At 39.6% G+C, this 21,049-nt stretch overlaps 1 protein-coding gene across 1 annotated transcript in view; it reads right to left on the bottom strand.

The window, feature by feature from the left end:
* Positions 1 to 1,931: 1,931 nt before the first annotated feature.
* The window catches only part of ngfra (nerve growth factor receptor a (TNFR superfamily, member 16)), a 57,148-nt gene continuing 38,030 nt past the window's right edge, over positions 1,932 to 21,049 (bottom strand). Inside the window, exons 4-6 of the mRNA XM_036589928.1 lie at positions 20,004 to 20,232; positions 18,774 to 18,991; positions 1,932 to 4,271 (exon numbers count right to left, since the gene is read on the bottom strand). Of these exons, the coding sequence (XP_036445821.1) occupies positions 4,219 to 4,271; positions 18,774 to 18,991; positions 20,004 to 20,232 (500 nt within the window). The 3' untranslated portion in view covers positions 1,932 to 4,218. The remainder of the gene's footprint in view (positions 4,272 to 18,773; positions 18,992 to 20,003; positions 20,233 to 21,049) is intronic.

Below are 21,049 nucleotides of genomic sequence, written 5' to 3'. Positions count from 1 at the left end.
TTAGCCAAGTGAAATGTTACAGCGGAACAAAACAACATGGCTGTGGACCAGATGGACTAGGATCAGTCAAACTGATGTCTGACCACAAGAGTGTCCTGCAACTCGTCCAAGCCAAATAAACAAATGTATGATAATTACTGTATGTAGTGATTTTAGCATAGCCTGTTTACATCTTTACATAAGCCTGAGTAAAATAATACAAATAAGTAGCAAAACAGTGTTATTTTGTTATTGCAGTTAAACCCCACTGTTCCTCAGTTAGGCTACATTCACATTACAGAACTGAAGTGGCATGGATTGTTTGAAAATGATTTTTTCAGAGCAGTGTGAACAAAAAAAAGGATCTGTTCAAGTCAGATTTGAGTGACTTTCATATTAGCCGCATAAAGGTTTAGTATGAAAATGGTTAGATTGGAATTCTTGGAATTTCTATGTTTTGTTTGTTAATTTGTTTCACGTAACATTGCAAATGCACATACTGCTGCTGTCAGCATCGTTGTTGGTAGCATGTCAGTAATGGATAACGACAGCAGATACAATGTGCACATTCTGTTACTTTAATAAACGTAAATGGGAATTTCATTTCGGAGCAAAAGTTGAAACTGAAGACTAAGGTTAGTAATGTGAATGTAGCCTTTGTCTGCGGTGTGCTAGACTATAAGATCCTGAGGTTTTGGAGCAGAATATAGCCTAATGCTGCCCATATTCTCTATAAAGCCATGAAGCAGACACATTAGAAACTGTCAGTGAGTGTGTATGTACGTGTGTGCATGCATGCTGAATGCCTCTCTACCCAGGTCCATAATCCTGCTCATTAGCTTAATGAAGGATGGATGCAATCCAAGAAAAACAGCAGGTGATATTAATTGCATTGGGTTTTTCTCTTGTGGTGCATGTACTGAATGTATGTGTTCATCTGCGCTCATACTGAACTGGACTGTTCATTCTCGAGCAGTACTTTCTGGTGGTGTTGTCATCTTTTCTTACTATAATTTGCGATGACATCACTTCCAAACAATTCTCCAGTATGGTGACATGACACTTTTCCTTCCTTAATGTTGAACACGGCCAATGCTAGCACAGTGGTGTTGAGTTGGCCATGGGACCCAACCGCATTAGAGCTTCTAATGGACCACAGTCTACCACATGTGGCCCATTCAGCAGCCATGGCATGAATCATTTACCCATTGGTCTGGATTTAGTTTGCTTTGAGGAGAAATGGAGAGAGTGGAAGAACGACATATGGTGGTAGGAATACGGGCCAGACATGGTGAGACACAGTGAATAGAAAGTGTGAGGATGAATCATGGTAATCAACAAAATGAATCATTTCATATTATTCTGGGAATTATGGTGATGGGTGGGTGGTGAATGGTCTGTGTTAGAGGTGTAACAATACATTGTGTCATGTTGTACAGTTTGAGACAAGGCTATCAATTAGACTACCCTTTTAGAAAAACCAGCATAGACCGGCATGCCTGGATACACCCCAGCAAAACCAGCATATGTTGTGTTTTGGATGCTGGTATGCTGGTCAACCAGCATGACTATGCTGGGTGACTAGGTAAACCAGCATCAGACTGATACAAGACCAGCATAAACCAACATACACCAGCTTAGACCAGCATGGACTTGGTGCTGGTCTGTGCTGTTTTTTTCAGTAGAGTAGAGCAAATATGTACTCCTTATAAAATATGGTTTATACTGATCAATTAAAAAATTCACATCAAATTCACCCTGAATTTAAATTCCTTGGAGAAATAAGGCATGTATTTCGCAAGCAAGCTATTAGACAAGTGACTAGCCTTTTGCTCGTGCCTAGCATATCAGCTTGTGGCTACTGTATTACCTCATGGCTAGCATGTTAGGTCATGGCTCCTATATCAGCTTGTGACTACCATATTAGCCCATGGCTACTGTATTAGGTCTTGGCTACTGTATCAACTTGTGGCTAGTGGATTCTGGCTAGCATATAATTGCAAACATATGAGGTTGTGGCTAGCATATCAGCTTATGACTAGCATTTTAGCTCATAGCTAGCTTATCAGCTTGTAGCTAGCATATCTCATTGCTAGAGTAATAGCTGACATGTAACAGGTTAAACATTATTATTATTTTGCTAGCATGATTTATACAATAATCTTAAAAATCTGGCTTGGGCTGCACCCTCAAATGTGGTTGTTTTGCCAAAGTGATGTTTCTTAGTTTTTTATCTCACCACGTTTGATTTTAGTAAGCATTAAGGTTTAAGCAGCTGAGAAACTGGCCTGAATGGGTCAGGAAAGTCTCCACTGTGCCATTGAAATATTGTACTTTGATAAGTGTTGAACAGGGGTAGACAGAACTTACTGTGGTGGTCTTCCCTGCTGTGCTGTTTTGCCTGGCGCCATGGATGCTGTTGCATTAGTTGAAATTTGCTAATATGACTCTTATGCAATAAAATAGTTATGCAAGTTAAATAAGCTGGTATTACACTTAGAGGCTGTCACTGCAGTAGCTAAACAGTACCTAATGAATATTTTGGACTGGAAATTTCCTTTTTCAAAGTAACACCTGACTGGCTTTTGGTACTGAAACATGCACATTGTAAATAGAATGTACATATGATAAACTAGTTTCTATAATTCTGGACAAAAAAAATCCACAAGATTCATTGGCTTGGTGACCCTATTGGCCAGTGCAATTTTTTATCTTTCTACCTCTGGTGTTGAATGTGTTGGATTTTCTAATAAATGAAAATAGAAACCTAAGGCACATTTTTGGGCACTATTTGTTTTTGCTGGATCAAACAAGTCTACTGAATCAAGACTGTATCGTATCAAACCAAGCTATGAGTTCTGTACATCATTACACCCCTCTGTAGCAGAATGCAGAAGCAGCATTAAATGGAGGATGACTGTGTCAGATCTGGCCGGCTCACACTGCTGTGTAGCACTGCACCGCACGCCTTCTACACTACAATAGCATCATCACTTAGGCCTGAGAGGCCTGAGATGACCATGCATCGAAACATAAACCTGGATGAGGTGAGGCAGCAGAGCAGGAAATATGATGCATTGCGTGCGTGTGTATCTATATATGTGTGTCTGTAGGAAACGGAGACTGTATGTGGGTTTATCAGAAAAGAATATCTGCAGCGAGAGAGAGAGAGAGAGAGAGAGAGAGAGAGAGAGAGAGAGAGAGAAAGAGAGAGAGCTAAGTATAGATCTGAGTCATTACAAAAGTAAAGGTCAGTAAATGTCACCTTTCGAGATGTTGCACACACTTGCTGTTCCAGGATCAGCTTTTCTCCACACAAAACCACCATTAGGGCTGAAACCAGCGCTGCTCTCAGGCCTGGTCCTAAATGGGCAGCTCCTGCAACCTTTCAGAACTCTGTGAAGCATCCTGACTGAAAGAATCTGACACTTTCTTTTATGTGGGAATGAAGAACTTCACAAACAAAGATTTGAAATCAAAATGAGGAAGGATCATGATTATTCATTTGAGGCATTCTCATAGAGTCCACTTCAGAGCCAAGTCCAGAAGTCCAATTCATCAGAGTTCATCGAAACCCCATAGACCTCTTAGCTGCAGTCCGTCTGAACATCACCTTCATCTTTGTCAGATCTGAGAGTGCCTTTAAAACTTGCAGTGCTGCTTGTGTTAGTGCGATAAGTCCGTGTTGATTACCTGGTGGATTACTTTGTCACTGGAAAACATAAACATGTGGTTTTACATACGTATGGCAGACTATACATCTTCAAAGCTTTATAATAGACATTAAGGAATGCTATAAGGCCATTCGGATTTGGTCGGTGGTGTGGAATAAACAATATTGTTAGATGCCTGTGTCTCGCCACCTCAAACATCAAAGGAGCTCAGGTCTTGTGAAAGTGTCTGAAGCCTAATTCAGATCAAATCGTCACCTCGTATGTCAGCTGCTGGTGTGATCTGAGCTGGGTTTCAGTCTTGCAGGGCATTGACCTTGGAGTGTGCTGCTAAAGTGGTGGTATTTATGCAGAAGTGGTTTGGAGCGGTTCTCTAAGCCCAGATGATCCAGAGCATCTGTGTGATGTCCATACTGGGTTTCACTGGAGCTTAAGTCTGATCTCATGGCCACAGTTTGCTAATAACCAGCAGAATAATACGCCACTTCCTCTCCTTGCTCTTCCTGCTCCCTCGTCGCCTTCCTCCTTCCTCCTCCGCTTGAAGATGTCAGCTCCTTTGCCTTGCCCCTCAGGCCTGAGGTGGAGGAGGGTCAGGCTGAGCGCCCCCGTCCACTCGTACCACTGGAGAGAAGGATGGAAAGAAGCGTTAGCAGTTTGCATCTTTGACCATCATGAAAGATTCAGCAATCTCGGCTTATTTTGCTGTCTCATACAGATTTCACCCTCCTACCATTAGCAGAAAGGTCTGCATGAGCTACATGTCACTTTGAACATCCTTGATCTGTTGATGCTGTCTGAACTTTTTATGCATATTAAAGATGTGCTAATACTATGATAGATTGTTGATTCTATTTTTAAGATTTTGCACTGATAGATGTTAGTGTATTCATATCCAGTGCTATAGTTTAGTCAGTGTGGATGAAGTTCCTACTGGCAGTAGCTTCAAAAGGCCAATAACTCTCCTAAGCTTCTTTTCTCATTATCAAGCCGTGTTTAACAGATTGTCCACAAGAGGACACTATTAGCACTCAAGTGACTTTTGTGTGCATCACTGAAAGGGAGGAAACCCACACCAGTGGGATCTCATAAATGTATGTATAATAGTAGTAACAAATTGCATGTATATGAAGTCAAATATAAATATAAATAATACATATATAATATAGTATATAAATATAAATACGTAAATATTAAAAAATAAAAAAGATATATGATGCTGTATATGCTGTAAGATGTTATAAATTGTTTGTATATGAAGTTCAAAGTTTTTGTTTACCTAGGTCTTGGCGGGACAGCTTGGCAGGCAGCTAACAGGCTAACTGCTCTCTCTTATATTAGGAAACAGAGCATAACTTCCTTACCCATTTATATGCATTTTGGGAAACGTATGTACATATTTTTGAAAGGCTCTTCACAGTGTGGTATTGTTCAGTTAAGCCAATTTTTATTGCTCGTCCTTAAAACTCACGTGATTTATGATAATTTGATCATTCTAGACCAGCCACTTGGGTATTGCGTCTTTAGAAATAAACCATGCTACCGAGAGCTGAAGCCTTTAAGCTCATGATTCTATTCTGTTTTCACCTAACGAGGGCTCTCTCGAGCTAGACTCGCCCCCTCATCCGCCCCCTCGTCCACCCCCCCCCCAACAGTTTAACTGCAATCATTACTACATTCAGCGTGCCACACAAACGCCCCATTTTCCCACTAACCCCTCAATCTGTTGTCAATTGTGGGGAGCCATGGAAACGGTTCCGGAATGCGGAGAACGGCCTTTGAGTTGCATGGTTCCGTTTTGTGTCTGGATCACTGCAGTGCTGTGCCAATGCAGCGCTACAACAGTGCTCCGCTGCGCCCCATACAACGCCTGTCTATTTACTTATTTATTTATTTGTCTGCCGCTCTGTGACATCATTGGTATCTCTCCATAGCATCCCTCTCCCAGCATGATAAACAAGTATTAATCCTCAGTGTGCCTGTGCAGCTCAGATTGTGCATTAACGTGGCGGTCTAAGTGGCTACTTTAAGTGCAAAATATAGTACTGAGGGCTTATTTACACTGAAACTGCTGATACATTAGGAGCATAGAAGTGGCAGGAATGGAATAGTTTGGGTGTCTTCATAAAGTTCATCAGGTCATTTTTATAACTCAGAATGTTCAAAATATGAAAGCAATGTAGTTCCCTCAGAACGGGCCCTACATAGAAACAGTTAGTGTTAAAATATTCCATGGCACATTTAGGGTAACCACTTCAATTAAATTGTGCACTACACAACTTATAAAATACTAACAGATTGCAAAAACAGAGAGCATTTCACACTTAAAACCAGTCTTTTATGGAATTTCTTGTCTTTTGGTCATGAGCACATGCACACGATTATTATGCAAAAAAGGTCACACATAACTGGCCTCAGCTATAAATAAACAAATAAATATTAATACTATTACTGTTATATATTATATGACATATAACTCGAAATCTGAATGTTCGGATGAATGTTGGTATAGCATTATGGGTAATACCGCTTCCCTCCTCATAGCAGACTGGGGTTTGACGCTGTGCTAATAAGTCCTTAGGCAATAGGCAAAACTCCGAACACCATGTGCCTACATCTGTAACGGTTAAAATGTAAGCAGCCCTGGATAAAAGTTTGTGCCAAATGAATAAATGTAAATGAAAATATTGAAACGCTTCTCAGGAGCTAGAGCGGAAGGTTACAGTTGACTCAGGGAGGTGGAAAGGTACTTGAGTTGATTTTCAAGATTATAAGTGATGTACATTGTCAGGCTAAATACTATGTTTTTTCATTTAAAATGTTTGGATAATTTATGTGAAAAAGAACATATCAAAACATAGGTTGTGGTGAGAGATGACAATACGGACATGCATATATGACCGACACAGCAGGCGCTGACGCACACCCTGCTGTCTCTATACTGTTCTCCATCAGCTTGGTTGTCATCATGCCAACACCAGAGACAGCCGTGGTTGGTCACAGAGTTCATGTCACTGGTGAAAGTTCGCAAAGATTGACCAGAAGGCGAATAAAATAATGTCGCATTTTTGCCTTGTTTGTTGTGCAAGATACTGTCAGTTATACACATTTTTAATTTATTGAATTAATTTATTGAGTAAATTGTACACATAAATTATGCTTGTTGTCTAAAGGCCTTTATTTATAAATATCGCTTTAAATAATAACAAATGTCTTACTATGAATCGATGAATCAAAATCCTCTGTATTGATCAATTATGCCTAATGTGCTGTTCCATCTATACATCTATCTGTGTTGCATTCGTACCATTCCGCTTGATGGTGGCCCACCACTTTATTGCCTCCTGAGGAGAATGCAGCAGTTTACTACCATCATTCCATTACAGCTAAGAGGGCAGTTGTGGTTCTGTGCGTATGTATGAAATTTAATGTTTTATTTTCTACACGCCTTTTTGCGCTTTAGGGCTGTTTTCCCCTGATTACAGATGCATGTCGGCCCACCAGTGCTAGACTGAAACAGAACTGAATTTGTGAAGCAATGTTAAGAAAAGACAGAGAGAAATAGCCACAGTTCCCTGTAGTGTGGTGCATGACAGAACAATATTAAAAACAAGGCCAGAGGAATGAGAAGTGGCAGAGTTAGACAAACAGCAGCAAAACAACTCAAAGAGAGTGAAGATTATAAAGAGAGCGAGAGAGAGAGAGAGAGAGAGAAAGAGAGAGAAAGACTGACGGTTGTCGTGACTGCTCTTCTTGTAGAATGATGGTTGAGCCTCAGGTCACGCTTAGAAAGCGAGGGAAGCGGATGGAACACTTTTAAAAATTAAACACCCTTTCACCCCCTTCCCCCTTCTCTGACATCCATTCATCCATCCTTCCTTTCCCCATGGGTCTGAAAGAGCTGCAGAGTATGGAAGGATGTGAAAGAGAAGAAGGAAGAATAATTGCTGTTCTAGTTGATCCTGTTGACTGAGGCTGAACGTGTACTGTGTAGTTTACCTGAGGGAAATCTTTGACATAGCCGGGGGCTACAAGTCTGCTTCAAATAGCCCAAAATTGTTTCCCGCTTTGATACTGACACTGTAGCATTTCTGTGCGGATACGTATCGCCAAAGAGTCTTCGGCAGAATTCTTTCAGAGCGGCCAGCACGGCCATTAGTCACTGTTGTTATTATCTGTACAGTTTCCCTTATAGAATAGATCCCCATAGAGTACCAGAGGAAGCTTATCGGCCCATGTGTGAAAGAAGATGCGAACACGCCTTGTCAGGTTTCTGGATGGCCCAACTAAGCAACTGGTCAACTCGATCCAAAGCAAACCGTCTATTTTAGATACCTACAGGGACTCCACTATGAAAAGGAGATATTACTGCATGTTATCAGTATGTTCACAGATATAAATAGCCTATATTATATATATATTTTCAATGTACTTTTTTATATTGGACCCTAGTTTTGCAGCCTTTTAATCTCTTTGGTTTCAGTTGGATTTAAGGTATGTCCCAAACATTCACCGAAATATGTAATTTAGTCCTTAACTTTATTACATATACCTATACAACATATATGATCTTCCTAAATTGACCTTTCTATGCTCCATGAGCTTTACCCATTGGCAAAAATCCCATTCGACCAAATGACAAACTGTAGCACAGAGTGGAGCCTGATGGATGTAAGAAAAATGTGTGGCCATTAGCAATATCGATTTTAAGGGGCTATAAATTCCAATTAAAGATAACATCATTTAATAAAATTTTATATTTGTGCTTTGGATTTTCACTTTATACTATACTATAATAGATTTAGTTACACAGTGCCTTACTGACTGACTGTTGTTAGTTCAACTTGTCACACTTGTTAAACTCAAACAGCAGAAACTCACATAATAATATAGGCGATGTATGTATTAAAGCACTGAGGAAGGATATGTGTATCGCAGTTATTTCAGATGATCACAGTTATTTAAAATGATCATAACTATTTAAGCTGACTGCAATAATTTTCCCCACTTGTTAGATTTCACAGTCATATTATGCTGCATTATGCAGAATGTGAGTTAGGTGCTTTTGGTTGAGGCAAACTAATATAAATAAGAGAAAACAGTAAATGCATTCACTGAGACATTGTGGGGCTGATGAAGACCAAAAAGCAGATCTAACTTCTAACTTTTAGTGTGGTAATGTTGGCTTGTTTGTGAACCATGTATCTATTTCTAAGGTTTTTAACATGTATGCTAATAGAATGAGTGTTTTATTTGCTTCTATTTTCTCTCTTGTGAAAAATAGGTAGTTTTCCTTGATGGTACACTACTGTATGTATGTGCTAGGAAGCAAGAGGAGTTATAAGACAATTTGGCCTCTTCAGCCCTGAACTCTGTCACATACAGTGAACAAGAAAAACAGCTCAATTATTAATGACAGTAATTATATGACAATTAATAGTCAACTAAAATGTCATGATCCTGACAGCCCCATAAAATGGAGCTACCTAAAATGTTTTGTTTTGGTTTCTGTTAATTATCCTTTATTTCATTTGTTACATTAGTTTTAGTTTCATTATTTAAAAAAAGTATTTTGATTGTCAGGAGATCACAAAGTTGATGCCACAACCTAAAAAACAATTTTTTTTCAACGATTCCAATAAAATTGCTGATCTTCAATATCAGCCAATATTATCTGGTAACCAGAGCTCATTTTTTCCAAAACATTTAAATTCAGAATGCTGCGGAGCCCCACTGGTGACATCTTGCATAAATAAAAATAATGCGTGGCCACAACTTAGTAAGGTGTGGAAATGAGATAATTAAGTTGTGGTCAAGACTTAGTAAGGAGTAGGAATGAGATTCTAATGCATGGCCACGACTTAGTAAGGCGTGGGAACGAGGTCCTAATACATGGCCATGGCTTAGTAAAGCATGATCTCATTTCCACGCCTTACTAAGTCATGGCCACGACTTAATTATCTCATTCCCGCGCATTAGTGAGGCGTGGCCACACATTATTTTTTGTTTATATGGGATGTCACCAGCAGGCCTCCATAGAATGCATTATGAGCTTCAACTGATATTTATGTCACACTGATAAATTGGCTGTAGGTGTGTTGTGTAATTGAGCTAACGTTAGCATGGGACGCATGATCATGGGCTGCAGAAGACACTGGCTGTTTAGTGACAGCTGTAAAAGGTTAGAGCAAAAACTGTCAGAGAGGAGGAGCTTCAAATGTGGTCCCCCTCCCAAAATTTAGTAAATTCATAAGCTCCATATAAAGTTGGCCTGTTTGCAACATGCTAGTATTATTCTACTTTGAGAGACATTATTGTGATTGTAAATTAAAGTAGTTGTCCTGCTTGTACATGATTCTCTTGTGGTCAGTTTTGTGCTGCTTAAGTTTTTTACAACACATTTATTGAGCTTGCATATTGCTAATTAGTTCACAAGTTAACAGATATTTTTAAGGTTTAGCCAGAATGATGCTTGCAGCCGATCCAGTAACATTCATCACTATTGTGCTGCATGATTTGCGTTACATATGAATGGATGTGAATGTGAATGTAAAGGTGTGTGTTCAACAAAGTTTCCCAGTATCCAGAAAGTGAAAATCTGGTCACCCTGACCTAGACGATGATGAATGATTCTGAAAAGAGGGAGAAATGATGAGGAATCAAGTCTTCAATCCAGGAGTGCAAAAGGACGTGCTAATTTTACAGATTTATTGAACATATTCACAGCTCCCTGGAGCGTCTTAATGAGTTGACTGCAGTAGTTGTGCGGCTAGCTGCCACCCACCATACACACATGCGTGCACACGCACACACACCCACACACGCACAGCATGTGGCGAGACTGTGAGTTTTAATGGCTTCCGTTATAACAGCAACAGACGTTTTTTGGCTAATGCTAATTAGCAGCCATTAAACACTGGTGTTGCATCAAATTTTAAGCAGCCCTGGGGACAGCAGCCGACTGCACTGAGCCTGATATTCGTCACCAAACACCTGCTAATGAGCCAATCAGAGAAAACACACTACGGAGTAAAAACACAGACTAAGACAGCCAAGGAAGTGTCACGCTACTTTCAACTATTTATAGCAGGAGATTCAACGTAATGCTGTAGTGGAGCTGCTGTTTTGGTCAGAGAAGTAAGGAAATCAAATGGAACCAGGATGCAGATCCTCATTTTCAGGGAAAAAACAATCGACCATGTATAGATGTGCGAGATCTGAAAGTCCTTTTGAACATTGGTCCGATTGTTTTTCATTCAGCTTTGTTTAAATTGGTCTATCTAGGCTCCGTCCACAAATACAACTTTTCATAGATAGTCCTATGTAATCTAATGAGAAACTGTAGTACACAAGCCAGTTTCTGCCAGTATATGTCAATTTTTCACATTGGACAACTACAGTGTTTGTTTAACATTAAGGCCCCAATTTCATAAGAATTAAAAATAAAGAGTAAAATAAGTCGCGTTTGGGAGGAAGACCATGCGTGTAGCTACTCCTCCTCTCAATCGAACCTCCTATACCCCTATAATGCCATGAAGAAGTTTTTGTACCCCATCACCACCTCCTCCTTTCTTAGTCTATCTCAGTCCTACTATTGTTTATGAAATTGGGGATCTGGCCTTCTAGCTCGTAGCTGCCCAGAATATGTCAGCACAAGCTCTCTTCTCATACTACAGCCATATGTTGAAAGCACTATTCTCATACTACAGCCATATGTTGAAAGCACTATTCTCATACTACAGCCATGTGTCGTAACTAGCAAACAGCACGTTGGACATTGTTGGACATGTTTTGCACTTGTAAACCAGTCAATCAGAGCCTGTATTTCCAGTTCAAAATGCTACGCTATCCAACTGAACTATGTTGTTTTAATTCATTTGGCAAACTAGGCAGAACAAATTTGCCCCCATTGCCCAATGTTAGCTCGATTACATAACAAATATGAAAAAAACTCCACTCAATTTCTCCTAACATTGTGACCTTTCACACGCACACAAAATAAATATCATTTGAAATTAATAACCCACTCTAAATTTAGGCAGAGCATAGATAGGTCAATTATACCACTTCAGATCCAGCTGCTATAATGAAATTCACTATGACGCTGTTGATGGAGGCCCGGTCATGCCACATTAAATGCAGATTGCTGCTTGAGGCTACTTTCATGTGGCTGTGCTGTCCAGGCCTTTCCAAGCTTATCTGAAAACCCCATACAATAGCAGCTGATTAATGATTAGCATGCGTGGGAGCCCGCGGCCCATGAATACGGAGTGAGTCAGAACAAAAGTGCTGATCTAGAACACGACATGCGTCTTCATCTGCTGGGAGTTTATGAGCTTCTAACGTGCAAAAACTGATCCTAAGTCAGCACTCTACCTCTGAATAGAGGCATACCGTCGTCTATTAGGATTACCATACAAATCTGTTTGGATCCAAAGGGAAAATTCTTTTTAAATTTAACTGGGAAGATCTTTTGAAATATTCTGCACCTGTAAAGGTGTGTGTGTGTGTATGTGTGTGTGTGTGTGTGTGTGTGTATGTGTGTGTGTGTATCTGCCGGAGACATCCTGAGAGAGGCACAGTAGCAAAATGAAAAGCTCTGGGCCTTTTATTGTGTGTGTGTGTGTGTGTGTGTGTGTGTGTGTGTGTGTGTGTGCTCGTGTGTGTGAGAGAGAGAGAGAAAGAGAGAGAGAGAGAGACATCAGGAAAGAACAGAATGGGACATAGAGCACTCACAGGACAGCAACAGGATGAACGGACAGATGGACACTAGCACGACAGCTGAAGAGAAGGGTCTGTGTATCAGTATTGTTGTGTAGACAGGGTCTAGTTCACATTCCTGAGGCTCTTCCCCCCCTCCCTACCCCTTCTCTCTCTCTCTTTTCTCTTTTACTCTCTCTGTCTTATAGTTGCATCTCTTCCATGTGAGAGTGCACTGTAAACCCCAGTGTTAAAATTCATTGGGGAATTCCACCAATGTTTCAAATTTTCTACGTTATTCAGTGGTTGAGATGTACACAATGTCATTCAGAGTGGCTTGATGTGAAATGGGTCATTGTAGAGAAACTTCTGCAATTTTTTTTGAATTATAATGAAACTTGCAGTTGGTCAATGTTCTGACGATATCCATGATATGTTCAGAAAAACATACTGTATTGTATTGTGACATAATTTATCACAATAACAATATATATTGTCTTAATGCCCAGTTGAAGTGTTGATGATGGTAAAAAAGTGGGATTTTTTTTTTGGAGACTATTTTGCCTTACAACACTGCATGTGCCTCTCTACCATGAATGGATTTAAAAAATACATTTTAGGCTAAAACCTTCTAAAACTATTGCCTCAGTCATCTGGCTGTGTATTCATAACCATTTCATGTAATAAGTTTCTGCGGGGGAGCTTTTAGAGGCAGATGTCTGGTTCCTATCACCACCACTGTGAACAATTCTAACGCAGTACGTTTCTCTAGAATGGAGCGTTTCAAATCTAGCCACTCTGAATGACTTTGTTTATATCTTAACTATTTAATTATGCAGAAATGTAGAGAAATTGGTGGAATATCCCTTTACGGCATTTACAACGAAGTGTTTATTTAAGGAATTTAGTCTGCTGTTCTGTGTAAATAACAGAATTTCTCAGTGCTATTATGTTTATTTGATATGTAAAGGATATGTTCTAACAATGCTGAAAATGTGTACATTTTTATGTAGGTTGTCTCTCAAATTTAGTTTGTCTGAAGTCAGAATTTTGCAAATGACCAACTGACCTTTCCATGCTCCACCCTCAAATGTGTTCCTTTTAACTGTTCTGTTGTGAAGTTGGACATGCTGTATAGAGCGCTGGCAAAAAGTCCTAATAAGAAACTAGCACACAACTCTGTTTTTGTGATAAATAATAAGTGATGTTTAATTATTATGCTAGTGAAACACTACAGTGTGGTGCAGGTGAAATTCTTTTGTCATTTAATTAAGCCAATTTTAGCATTGCAAATTTGTAATTTTCCAACCTGGCAAGTTTTGATTGGCTGCAAGGTCAGTAGCATTTCAACCCCTTACATGGCCAGGGCCCGTCAGCAGGCCCAAAGTCTCAATACACACTTCTATAACCTGAGAACAGCTCGATCAGTTTGCATTGAAGTCCCTGTAGTCACTGAATAATAAGCCTTGTAATAAGCCTGGGATTATATACAGTTAAACTGGAAACTCAATATTATGTAGTGACTCTAAACTGTGCTGCAGTTCTCATTTGGCTGGATGGGGTTTTTACTTGTGTTCTGTAGAGCCTGAACAATCTTACAACAGCTGCTACTAAAGCAGGCGTTTGTAGGCAGAATGTGGAGAGGTCAGTCCTCCAACAAGCTGCCGTAACGCACTGCTGTGTCTCGTTGGAAATGTGAGAAGTCTTCGCTCCATAATGCACTTTCCATTCCCTGAGACTAAAGAAAGCTGTTCACTGACTGGTATTCTAAGGTTGGGTTCTGTCGGTTGTTGTAAATATTGTACTGCAGAATGTTTCAACATGATATACAATCACTCCCTTTGCTGCCTATCTGTCTTACAAACACCACTCTGTCTGTGCGGTTGATGTCTTTCGCACCCTCAAGGTTAGATGAAGAATGCCTTTGTGCAGATAAGGAGAAGAGTGAGGCTAAAAGAAGGAAAGTCTGCACTGTCTGCATCTGTGTGTGCTGATGTTTTGTGGACTTTAATGAGTTTCTGTCTGTCCAGCCCCCCACGGACCCAGGCAAACGTTTACATTAAGTAAATGTGTATCTGCTGTCTTTTATTTATTCATTAATCAGGTGCTTTTATCCAGAGTGCTCCATATAGACGAGCACTTTATACACACACACACACACACACACACACACACACACACACACACACACAAACACCAGCACAAAGGAAAAGTATGAAAGCTGAAAGGTTAGAGTGTGTTCTGTGATTTATTTCTGCGCGCTGGGCATTGTTGAGTGTGTTTCGTGACTGGAGGGTATTGTTGTGATTGAATGGTTCTAAAAGCAGTAATACAGATGGAAATTATTGAATTGAATTAAAAGACTAAAAACAATTTCAGGTAAAAAGTGGTCTTTTGTAGATGATTAATAAACCCTTAACAGATTATCAGTAACACATCAACATTGTATCATTGACGTAGCAGTAGTGACGCATCTGAACACACTGAAGTAAATATCTTGTAGATGTTCTGTTGCTACATTATTTACATTAAGTAGATGTATTGTTAATAAGTTACTTCTATTACACAAAACCTAACCTTATCCAACCTCACCCAACACCTGACCCAACCCTGGCCCTAATCCTAACCCTAAACTTAACCTCAACCCAGAACCTAATCCTAACCCTCACCCTGGCCCTAACCCTAACCTTAACCTCAACCCAGAGCCTAATCCTAACCCTGGCCCTAATCCTAAAACTAACCTTAACCTCAACCCAAAACCTAACCCTCATATGTTTTTTGTCATGTCACTGAGAGTCTATTTAGTGTTTGTTTCATCTAAAATGACCACTCAAAGTGTCATCAAAATATATTCATAGGCAATATATATAATATTTCTCATATCCTAAGAATGTTGAAGCATTTTTAGACATTATAATTCAATTCATTTTCTAATTTCTAAACTTTTGTGACTAATTCAATAGATAATAGATTCAAAAAGCTGGGAACTTCTCTGCTTGATCAGGACTGTGTGGACATTTCAGACAGTGGCTTAGCCATGACAACATAAATAACTGATGACCAACATTGTCGTTTATTTGACAGCTAATAGTACATTTGTAAAGATTAAGGAAACAAGGTCACATCCCATTTATATTTAAAACACAAGTGGGTAATAAATGTTTGGTATGTCCTCAAGATAAATTTAGTTGAATCCGTACTTTATTGTGTAATTTTAAATTAGAAATCATAAAAGTCATATTTGTAAGGAATTTACTTTTTTTTCTCAATTAGTTTAGTTTAGTCATTAATATTTAGTTACTAATTCCATTTTCTGTGTTTAATTTCATTCCCCTCTGTTGGGTAAACTCTTGTACTGCTTTGTAATTAGTCACACCTCTGACTTTTGAGGTTGATCAGTTTATTTCAGAAAAAAGGTGCATCGAAAAGAGAAGAATAGCACCAAAAACACTTCACTGTCTATGCTAATAGATGCTGGACATACTGAGAAGTTCCAGTGCAGTGATACATTTTACTCAATGCTTGACCTCGCAATCCATTCTGAGAATTTGGCGATGGCCCCTTTAACTTGCTGCCAGATGGGGTAAAGGCACGTGTATGTCTGGCTTCTTTTATTGTCTGTGCATTGTGATAGTTTTAAGAGTGACCACATGAGCTCATTCAGAGCACAGTCTGTATCAGTAAGCTCTTACTGTCATTTTACTTAATCAGTAATATGTCTTGTTCCATAACAACCTCTTTTTAGCTGTTGGAAAAAGACTTGGCCTAAGAAAAGGGGCTGTTTTATATTTTAAGTTTATTTTTTGCAATTTGCAGAAAAGTGTTATTTTTAAGTATGTTCTTTGTGGAGGATGTGTAACTTATTTTCGCTTAGAAAATCAACAAAACATATAATTTGAATTCGCTGACGAGTCTAAGTACACTGTCGCACAGTCGAGTACGCTCCATGAGTATGATTATGTTTGGGTTTTATACATTGGTATATCATTAAAACCAGCAACCATTCCATCCCTGCGGCTCCATATAATGAGCTTGCAGCTGTAGAATCAGAGTTTATATGGACCAGCAAGTGATGCTTGAAATGTCTCTCTCTGCTCTGATAGGTGTATCAACACACTCGCTCTGACTCTCTCTATCTCTTTCCTTTACGTGCTTTTGTGTGTCTGCCTATTGTGTGGGTGCGCTGCAAGGCCACATCACATCACTGTTGCATTTGCTCTTTAAATATTATCATCCTGCTCTGAGTCAGCTAAGTACTCTTCTATTAGTGTGGAGCACTTGGGCTCTCACATGGTGCTCACCTACATGCATGTGTGAGTGTTGCTGACATTTGTGGTCTCCTTTACCCCCGGGTGACTGACCGAGACAGCTATGTACACATGCAGCCTCTCATGGCAGTGAATGAAGAGAAATGGATGAGAATGAAAGAGAGAGCAGGCCATGCAGATGGCTTCAATGAAGATTCCAAAGGAGAAGAAGAGATATAATATGAAATATGAAGAGAAGAGTGAAAAATGCAGGGAGACAGAGAACAGGAGGGTAATGATAGGAGTGATTACCAAAAGGTAAAGCCACATTCTTCTCAGTCAGCTCTCTAAGTCTGGCTTTACACGGTGAAACTTATATGCAACATTAGTTGCTTGAAACCTACATAGAACTAAGTTGCACCCGACTTTGGCTTTTAGCTTGTTGTCTTGTACAGACATTTCAGTAATCCATTCTCTCCATTGTAATGATGATTTAAAGACAGTTACTACAGTACGGCTGGAATAAGACGATCAGCTTCATAGCAGTAGCAGTAGCTATCTGTCTTCCTTCTGGAATCCCCATCAAAGAATGGTGGTTCAAAAAATGCGGTTTCTAGTCTTTAAAGTGGAAAATGTCACTCTGCATACTACTGCAACAACCTCTATAGAGTGTGAGTATGCATGCGTACATCAGATGTGGTAATGACTTAATTGTTTACTGTCCTTTTAAACCTATAGTGAAGGTTTGGGAGTAACGTTTTCAAATTATTATGTTCCTCCTGCCAACCATACCGCTGAATCTGAAATAGACTTGCTAATGTCATTGCACAGCTAAAAAATGTAGTTTTGTGAATATTGTTTGTACTTTTGTCCATTTTTATAGATAAAAGTATGACATATGGGAAATGGGTGATTAATTGAAGCATGGAGTTTTATCAGCTATACTTATAGTAAAGGAAATATTGTGTATATTTTTTGGCAGTAGGTGAAATCCAAATAAAACAGAAAACAGTGATTAATAAATCTACTTTGCCACTGCCGTCCGGATCAGTCGCGTCAGTGTTTTTCTCCCTCCTCCCCTGAGAACATTACAGGCCGAATTACCTGCTGAGCTCTGTGGTGCTCTGATCATTTTAGTCCCATCTGTATACACGTCTCTGAGATTTTCCAGACAGATGTCACTGTTGGAAAAAAGGTTTTTGACGATGCTACTTGCCGTTGGATTCCTAGTGCGCATATCAGAAACCTTTCCCCAGATATTAAATACTTTCTGAATCACAAAATGAAAAAGGGGAGATATTGAAGAATCACTCAACCATTTACTTGGTCTGGATGGTAAAACTTCGATTCCTGCCTGGAGAGCATTATCAATGAGAAGGAAAATAAAGTCAATGAGAAAAGTGAGATCCCGCAGACTCATTAAAGGGGCAATCACAGTGGCAGCTACAGTCCTGTGGTTATTTCATTGCCATCCAGATGCAGAGTTTTATCAGACATCCTCTTGATGAACTAATCCAATTTGAATAGGGCTTGAGTGAAGCATGATATATTTATGCAAGTTTTTTCAGATATCAGTAAATTAATTTCAGGAATTATGGACAATAACTTGCACAACAAATGTAATCTTTCTGATGCCGAAAATGCAACATTATTTCATTTCCCTGTTTGACTTTCACAGCCAACAGGAGTCTCTGGTGTTGGCATGGTAGCACCTAAGATAACTGACTGGCTGTTTTTGACCTTTTTGACAAACGTTAAAAGGATTAGTTTGTTTTCTGCTTCATCACATGGACTGTTAGCATCTCCAAAATCAGCTCAGACTGGGTTAAGGACTTACAGCTATCTATAAACGTGCTTAGAAAGCTCATGAATGAAGCAGTGAAACACCCTGTGCTTCTTTCATTTTTCAAAAATGCTCAATATCACAGTTTGCCCTATTTGGGAAGACTTCTTTTGAGATGTCTTTCTGTCAGTTGATGATATTCTACAGGTCTGTCAGATTTTAAAAAGCCACATCATATCCATGTCGTCGGAATATTTCACATTTTTCTGTTGTTTATGCACGGTGCAGTCTCCAGCAGCCTTAAGGCTTAAACTTGGAGAACATTTGTAATAATGTCACTATGATGGAGACGGAACAAAAGACTGGCGCCTGAGGCCGAACTCCTGTGAGTCTTACCGATCTGCTCGGGCACGTGCAGCTGTGTGTGAGCCTGCTGCTGCTGCTGCTGCTGTTGTTGCTGCTGCTGCTGTTGCTGTTGCTGCTCTTGCAGGCTCTGACTGTCCACTGAGATGCCACTGTCACTATGGAGCTTCTCTCCTTCCGGAGATGGCGTCTGATTGGCCGTAGCCGCGCGGTTGTTGGCTGCCTGCTTATTCTGTTTGCAGCTGTTCCACCTGAGACATATACACATGCACACAAGAGAAAAAGAAGAAAGACTGAATGTGAGTGAAGAGTGTATGTATCTGTGTTTTAGTGCTGGAACTAATGATGATTACTATGGTCGATTAACCCTAATACCTGTTATTTGGTTAACTGACCAATCTAAGTATTGTGCCGTCTTTGGTTCAAAAAGCACTACAGGTACAACACTACCTAGAACGTTTAAGTATTATGGTGTCTATTTTACATTTCCAAAGTTCAGTCTTAGAAGTTGGTTGCATTTTCTGCTTCTTATAATCAAAGTAATCCCAAACACATTCGGTGATGTTGAGATCTGGAGTCTGGGGTGGAAAGTCCCTTGTTCTGAAAACAACTTTTTTTTTTTATTTTTCGTGTATTTCCTTTTCTTAGTAAGCGCTTCTTGACAGCTACACATACTTTCACTTGTGGCATTTGGCAGACGCTCTTATCCAGAACAACTTACAATTAGATCATTTTACTCAGGTAGGCAAAGGTAGCATTAGGAGTCTTGCCCAAGGGCTCTTATTGGTGGGCACTGAACCCCAGTCTGGACAGAAACACCTTTCGATTTTGGATCCTGAGCAAGAGTGGTGCATGATTTTCCCGTTTCTCATAGATGAAAGTTCTAAGTATTGTTTGTCTGATTACAGTTTTGGTGTCTACAAGGTCTTACATGGTTGTTGGGAGTCCCATTTTCTCTCTGTCTCTTAATAATTTTTGAACAATTTTGAAACACCTGTTTTTTTTTTTAATAATTTTTCTTTTTCTTTCCCCTTCCTATAGTTCCTCTGGCTTTCTGCTGGTGTGATTTTTTTTTATGGTGCACAAAAACAGAAGATGCCTTATTGCCCCAACACGTCCTGTATTGTACTGCAGTCTGTCGAAATACATTATTCTAGTTACAAGCATTATGGAGCAATACAGCATTTTAGAATTGTCGCTCTTTCCTTTCCCATCTCTTTCTCTCACTTCCTCTTTCTCTCTCCTTCTCCCTCTTTTCTTCACCTCTTAAAGACGATGTAGGCCAGCAGGCCCACCAGTACAGCTGCCAGTATGGAGCAGTAGATGGGGATGAGGTTTAGATCAAAACCAGTGCCAATGAAGCGGGGTGAGCTGGGCTTGGCTGTGGTCGTCTCCTCGTCTGGCCCAGGGCTCCGGAGGCTACCGTCCTCGTCCCAAGGGAGGGATGAGGGGTCCAGCGTGGGGCTGGGAGTCGTAGTGGGGGCTGATGGATCTGGGAGGGAGAAAGAAAGGCATAATGGTTTAGATTCATTTAGAGAAAGTATTGAATTTCCTAAATATCCTACTATTTTTAGTATTGTATTTTGAACTGAAGTCCACTTATTGTATATTACAATTCTGTTTTTTTTTTCCATTTTTACATTACCTTTCTTTATCCCTTACAATTAAGCAGCCTGTTTTTATGAATGTGCCTTTAACTTCTATGTGAGTAGGCAGGACTAAACCGCTGTAGGTGGATGTATGTAAATGTGTTGATATTTGTGACATCACAAAAACTTTAGCTATTTTTGCAGCTTGATTTCCATTTATGGACTGCATGGGTTGGGGGTTTTTAATTTGATAGTGTTTACATACTACATCAAACACTTTTAACCAAAAAAGAAAGTTCAGTTGTGAATTAATTCTATACTCATTGTGCATTTTTTATTTATTTTTTTACATAAGTGTATGTTTGGCATTGCTGGATCTATCACTTATTGTCCATTTTTTTTTTGTCACTGATTTAACCTTTTCCTATCTTTATTGATTTTGATCAATAATTCAGGCAGGGGCGACCACCGTACATCCTCTCCACACATGCACACAGATTCCTGGCTTTGTGGAGTGTTTCCATTTCCTTCTGCATGACTGAATACAAAAAAAATTGTTGCTAATGTCAACCGTAACCTCAACCTCAGGAACCCCATAGGCAACCCTTTGGCTCTTTTACTTATTTTGTCTTAAACAATAGCTGCATTTCTTCTATTTAAAAATATATTTTTTTCTCTTGAAGTCCAGCCAAATGTCCCTGCAGCATAAAAATGTTCATG

The sequence above is a fragment of the Colossoma macropomum genome, unplaced genomic scaffold (assembly GCF_904425465.1).
Source record: "Colossoma macropomum unplaced genomic scaffold, Colossoma_macropomum, whole genome shotgun sequence".
Lineage (NCBI taxonomy): Eukaryota > Metazoa > Chordata > Actinopteri > Characiformes > Serrasalmidae > Colossoma > Colossoma macropomum.
This window is presented reverse-complemented; position numbering and strand designations above follow the sequence as displayed.